The sequence below is a fragment of the Penaeus chinensis genome, chromosome 9, assembly GCF_019202785.1.
Source record: "Penaeus chinensis breed Huanghai No. 1 chromosome 9, ASM1920278v2, whole genome shotgun sequence".
Classification (NCBI taxonomy): domain Eukaryota; kingdom Metazoa; phylum Arthropoda; class Malacostraca; order Decapoda; family Penaeidae; genus Penaeus; species Penaeus chinensis.
Genome location: NC_061827.1, coordinates 14,888,856 through 14,895,724, shown reverse-complemented (window position 1 = coordinate 14,895,724; position 6,869 = coordinate 14,888,856). Strand labels below are relative to the sequence as shown.

General features: G+C 39.6%; 1 protein-coding gene across 1 annotated transcript in view; it reads right to left on the bottom strand.

Moving 5' to 3' along the window:
• LOC125029127 (peroxidase-like) overlaps positions 1-6,291 on the bottom strand; it is a 102,080-nt gene extending 95,789 nt beyond the window's left edge. Inside the window, exon 1 of the mRNA XM_047618936.1 lies at positions 6,078-6,291. Coding sequence (XP_047474892.1) covers positions 6,078-6,091 — 14 coding nt within the window. The 5' untranslated portion in view covers positions 6,092-6,291. The remainder of the gene's footprint in view (positions 1-6,077) is intronic.
• Positions 6,292-6,869: the final 578 nt, after the last annotated feature.

Here is a 6,869-nt window from a genome sequence, read left to right as displayed (position 1 = left end):
GAAACGGAGGAAAAAAGGAAAAAAAGGTGTTCGAGACAGAGGGGAGTGCCACCATGGCACTGCCATCGACATGCCAGGACCCGACACCCTCTCGCACAGCCTGATCATGCACGGCCAATGTTATGCAATATGTGCATGGTACGTGGTCGCTCTCTCTCTCTCACTTTCTCTGTCCCCTCTGTTCCCTTCGTTCTCTCTCTCTCTCTAATATATATATGTGTGTATGTGTGTGTGTGTGTGTGTGTTTGTGTGTGTGTGTATTGTTCTTTCTCTTTCTCCCTCCTCTCCCTTTCTCTCCATGTATGCATCCGGCTTGCAAAAAGGGACTCGACGGAGCTTACAGGAAGTCATATGGCGACGTGGCTTAGACGTGAACGACATTGCGTCAGTGGGTCTGTAAAGCATTTTTGCTGCTCGTACGCCTGGGTAGTGCACACGCTGACTGCCTTTATCACTTTGGTTTCTATATTGTCAGTTGCCCTGTGTATGTGCTTCTTACAATTTGTACACACATGTGTGTGTGTGTGTGTATGTGTGTATATATATATATATATATATATATATATATATATATATAATATGAGTGTGTGTGTGTATATATATGTATATATATATATATATATATATATATATATATATGTGTGTGTGTGTGTGTGTGTGTGTGTGTGTGTGTATGTATGTGTGTGTGTGTGTACATATATGTATTTACATATACGCATTTTTATTTATGTTCTTATATGTATATATACATATATATATATATCATATATCGTATATTACGTATAACATATAGATACATTATGTACTTATAACTTATAAATGACGCACACATACATGCACATAGAAAGAGAGAGAGAGAGAGAGTCTTACAATCAAAGACAACGATCACATTATTCTTGAGCGTCTTATCTCACCTTTTCCCACGATCCACAAACAGTTTCTGTAGATCCGTTTCCACCTTTCTAAAGAATATGTTTCACCTGTCGTAACTGGATAACTGTCGGCAAAACCACTGTCTCCTCTCGGCGGCACTTTGCCAAGAAGTGTGCGGTCGGGTGATAGATTATGGCAAGGTGTGGTAAGTGGAGTTTGTTATTTGTGGAGTTTGTGTTATTTGTAAATGGAGTTTATGTTATTTTCGCGTCTCTATAATGTGCTTTCCTTTGTGCGTGTGTGTTTTTGTGTTTATTTTTTGTGTGTGCTATGTTTGTATTTGAGTTTGTTTGTGTGTTTTTGTTTACATATGCTGTACATGAGCATAATTTCATACTAATCTAAACATGTATTAAAGTTTTCTAACCGCACATTTGAACCAAATGAGCGAAACACTCCAATGTGCACAAGAATATCTCTTTTCTTCGTTCCAATCTCACCATCATATTTACGGGCACTTTGCGTTCGTACTCGAAAACTGCTCGAAGATGAGTGCGAAGAGATAGTTGTCGAAAACTTTCCTTTGGGAAGATTTTTTTTTTTTTTTTGCGAGATCAGAATTTGGTTTCGGAGGAGAATAACAGTTTTGGTTGACCCTTCGTTTCTGTTATCTTGGGAACAACGACGTGAAATGGATGAAGACATTTCTTTGGATTCTTCTTTGTGAGCGTTGTTTTAACGATATTTTCCTATTGAATCTCCTCAGTCATGAAGTTGGTTGGAGGTGGATGCTCATGCAACAACAATGAATTTGACGTTGAGAAAGAAGTTTATTACAGTGTAATGTAAATATACAATCACTTTGCAAAATGGCTCTTATCACATAAGGAAGAAATGGAGGAATAATTTTCGGGTCCTGATTAAATGAACTGTAAAAAATCAAAGGTATATCTGAATCAATAGTAAATTAAACAATAAACAACATACTGTGAATATTTAGATATTTAACCTAGTTACCAGCAAATCTAAATAACTGTACAATCAATTTAAAGAAAAGTCAAAAGGCAAAATTAAAAGAAAAAAAGAAAAACATTTGCAATTTAAAGACCTTGCTAAAATTCCTAAGCCTAGTGAATGTACCTCTCGACGCTCAGCCCATTCCTGGGGGCACACGCTTGACTCAGGCCAATGTCTCTGAAGACTTTTACTTGTTGGAGTTCAAAGTCATTATGAGTTTTTTTCTTTTCTTGTTCATGTTTTCGATAAGTGTTTTGATAGGCGTCTGGAGATTGAGAGTTACTATGCAGGTGTATTGAGATACTGATGGAAAATTGTTGAAATGCTGTTGAAGAAATAAATAATAGTCGATATCTTGTTCTTTCAAAATGCTCAGTTAAGAAATATTAACACTGGAGTCAAAATCTAAAAAGTCAGCAGCCAAATCAATCAAAGTAAAGCAGGAAATCCACGAACAATGTGAAACTAGCACAGTTACCCAATGTTCACTGAAAAGGAATTCCTGAGGACCAGTTGTGCCTTTGAGCGCCACAAGCAGAACCGTTTTGGTACAAAGGAGATAAGGTATGTTGGAGTCACTGTGTTAGGAGGGTATTGATGGGCAGCTCTATTGAAATCATGCTCTGTTATGCTGTCGTTCACCCCATGCCCAGTGCTGAAGGCATTAACATTATGTTCTGTTATGCTGTTTCTCCCCATTATCCAGTGCTGAAGAAAAAAAAAGTTAACTTATGCTGTCTCACCTTTATAACCGGTGTTGTAGAAAAAAATGATGTCCAATTATTATCTATCCTTCATAGCCGTGATAAAAAAAAATATATGCAATGTTTAGTTATGTTGCATTGTCATATTTAGCAATACTAAATTCTAGGGAAGCGCTCATTGCTCAGTGGTAATAACACTAATAAGAGTATTATGCCGTCTTGATTAGATGTACCATTCGATTATAAATACTGTTATGAAATTTACGAAGAATAATAGATTCAAATTAAGTTTTGAGTGTATAAGTATCAAATAAAAAGCATATTAAAATAATAAATGTCAATGAATGGTCAAGTAAGTGGAAGATAAATAAAAGAGAATTCCCGAGTTCATTAATGGTTCACTAAACAGGGTTGATGTTAGAGGAAAGTTCTTGACACTGGGACCCTTGACTTCGTGTTCACATCGCGTTCCAAATTTCTTTGTTTTATCTTCGGGAACAAAATTTCGGCTTAGGAGATTCTCAGGGCGTATTTTTCCCCTTTCTTTCTCTCTCATTTTTCTATGATAGGTTTACGTTTGGTTTTCCATTCAATGCACCACAGCGTTATTGATGACAGTGACGAATGGGGCATTTACATGGTATTGATGCAGAAATAAGGAAGTTTAGAGAACAGATGAAAAGAAGCTTTTGCAATAGCTCATGACCAAGGCCACGTGAACAAACTAGACAAAGGAACAGCAACTAGTTACCAAAAGTACTTTTTGTTATCGGGGACCCAACACCCCCCCAAGTCTTCACCTCCCCTCCGTACACCCCCGCCCCCCTACTTCCAGTCTTCTGTTACGTCGAGTCTACTCCAGCCACTGAATGATTCGCCAATTCGTTCGCTTAGTTAGTCGTGCGGATTCGCCTGGTAAATTCAGCTAAAACTATGCGAGCCAACACTCCCCCTCTGCCCCCTTCCTCCTCCTCCTTCTCCTCCTTCCTCCTCCTCCTCCTCCTCCTTCTCCTTCTCCTCCTTCTCCTCCTCCTCCTCCCTCCTCCTCCATCTCCTCCCTCCTCCTCCTCCCTCCTCCCTCCTCCTCCTCCTCCTCCTCCTCCTCCTCCTCCCTCCCCCCCTCCCTCCTCCCTACTCCTCCTCCTCCCACCCCTTTGTGTCTCTGTTTTTTGTATTTGAATTGAATATTTTGGTTTATCCTGTTCTCTTGTATCACTGAATGAGGAGGGGTCTGAAATGTCAAAGAGACCGATGATCGGATTTTTTTTTTTTTTTTTTTTTTTTTTTGACTGTTCTTTATATGTATTTTTCTCTCTCTCTCTCTCTCTCTACCTCCTCCCTCTTTTATATCATTCGTATTGTCACGTCACGATTCCCTGACCAAGACAGTCATGTCTCGAGTGCGCAATAGGGTTGAACACGCCCTTAAACAAGTACAGGATGTCGACCTTCTAGCTGACGCACTAAAACGGCCGTTCATAGATGGATCAATTTGCAAAACCAGGAGACAAGCACGAAAGTAAAGTCTATTTGGAACGTGTAAATGCAAGATTCATACATATGTGTGTACGTGAAAGAGTGAAAATGTCAAGACTTCATATATGTGTATATATATCCATAAACAGAACGAGAGATAGAGAGATAAAAACGATAAAAGAGGGAAAAGGTAAGAGTTTGAATCAAAAACAGTTGGCGAGAGAGAAAGAGGTGAGAGTGACTAGGTGTCGAGGCTGAAGGAAATCAATTTATTTCTTTTTTCTTTCTTTCCGTGTCTCGCTAGAGTAAGTGGGCTGATTTTCCTCTTTTTCCTCCCTCTTACTTCGGTCTTGTTCCCTCGTACGAAGACCGCAATGAAGCAAGGTGTGGCACAAATGTTGATTCTAGTGTATTTTTGTTCATTCGTCAAAAGAAGTGTTGTCTCTCGTGCTTTGCTTACAAGCAATGTTGCTTTCGCTTGCACCTCATTCTTCCTTTCTCAATCACTATTTCTAACATATCTTCAAATCTAACCATTTTTGTCTATTGAAATAAGGAATAAAAATAATAACCCATTACAACACTACATTGATGGGACGTCGACTGAACGCATTTATTGATGTGAAACGCAGGAAATGGCAGCTTAATGAGATGTGAACACTTTGAACACGGCTACAGATTTGGATAATGACAGTAAAAGTGAAGAGAACGGGAGAAAAATCGAATACTCACACCCACCTAAACTCAAACACTGATTATTACACATCAGGTTCGTAATTTTGTGGTTATTTTCATCTGATTTTCAGTTTCTCTTCGGATGGCGCTGGGAGGATTAGTTTTGAGGGGAAAAAATGGAGAAAGAAAGTAGTAGGACATAATCTTAAATTACGGTTCAGTATCGAAAAAATATAAGAATACGTACTCCAGACAAATCCAAAAATAGTAACAACGACGGCGTTTACAGTAACAACGACATCACCAACAACATCAATAACAACATAGACAACAACAACAACAATGAGAGCCACCCGCGTCACAGAGGCTGCATATAATACTCACAGAATGCACCCAAATGCAGCGGGCGCAAATGAGGCTATGCGAGGTAATTACTCAACCACCCTTGTAAATGGTGGAGAACAAGCCACATCATTCACCCGAGACTCAGGCGAGGCATTGTCACACCCACGCTGTCACCGCCCTCACCGCGCGTGTGTGTGAGTATGTGTATCTGTGCTTGTGTGTCTATATCTGTATCTATATCTGTGTATTTCTTGGTCTTTAACTATTTCTTTATCTATATCTATTTTTTCTTTACCAACACCTATTTCTTTATCTATATCTATATATTTTTTAATCTATGTATGTCTGTATGCATGCGGGCATATACATATGCGTGTATAGGTAATTATATATGTGTGTTTGTATAAATGTATAGACATAGACATTTATATGATTTTCACAGTATCCTATTTTTAACAAAAATGAAAACCCAGGGTTTTAAGACGACAGTGCGCGCGCACACACGCACGCACGCACGCACGCACGCACGCACACACACACACACACACAGACACACACACAAACACACACACACACACACACACACACACATTCACTCGTACGCACGCACGCAAACAGTCATGCACACACGTCTGCATTATAGTGTGTCTGTCAATAAACATATATTTATATGTATATATATAATATATATGTATATATAAAATATATATTTATATATAATATATATGTATATAAATAAAATATATATGTATATATATAAAATATATATGTGTGTATATATATATTACGTCTATTATATATCTTATATATATAGAAATACAAATATATATATATATATGTATATATATGTAGATATATATACGACCGTAGAGATTCACTTTGACCTTTAGCGCATATTGTTGAGCAGGCACTATTTTGCTTTCGCAATCTCTTGCTTATAGTTCACCAATAGTTTAATAAAATCCTGGACGGAGATAAATATCCTACCTTAGTATAGTCATGGCGGATGGACTGCGGCGGCGCAGACAGTGTATGGTGTCGTTCAACAAAGAGGGAGCAAGGAAGGGCTAAAGTCCCGAAGGTCCACTATGGCACGGTGACACTTAACGACCACAAGGAGGGTCGCTTACACACTGAGGTATAGGCAGGTACCGCACCTTTACAGAGGCTGACACACGACTGACTGGCTCTCGCGTGTGCCCGGTCATCAGTTTCTCCACGTGCCACCCGCGCATGCGCGCAGCTGACGTCACTGTGCCAGGGCGGGACCATCTCTTTGCAGACACGCCCATTTACTTGAAGGGGGTGAAGAGGAGGGGGGGATGTATGACTGTCAACCTTCGGATGTCTGGTGTGCGCAAGGTGCGTGTTTGGTTACTTGATCTTGAACATAAAAAATCATGAGTTATGGATCAGAATTGCGGTGATATGTAAAAACGAATGATAATAATTACATTAAAAAGAAACCGAAGTCAAATTCACAGATACTGCTTGGAATGTATCCAAAGTTTTCCTTCGACCTCGAGAAATGCAACAACTTTCACTCTTAGGCCGGCGCGGTTACGGTGACTACGTCCCCTTCCCCTGCCCCCTTCCTCTCAGACTGGCGATTTACAGCTCTGTTCTCTCCTGCGTTAAGGTCGAAAGAGACCCGCAAATCTCGTACCTCTTAAGCGAGCCTATCGTTTGTTTGTCGCGAGAAAATTGACACGAGCGCGCATAGAAAACGGGACCCTCCATCGAAAGTGACCTTGGTCGTGTATTTGCTTCGGTCATGTT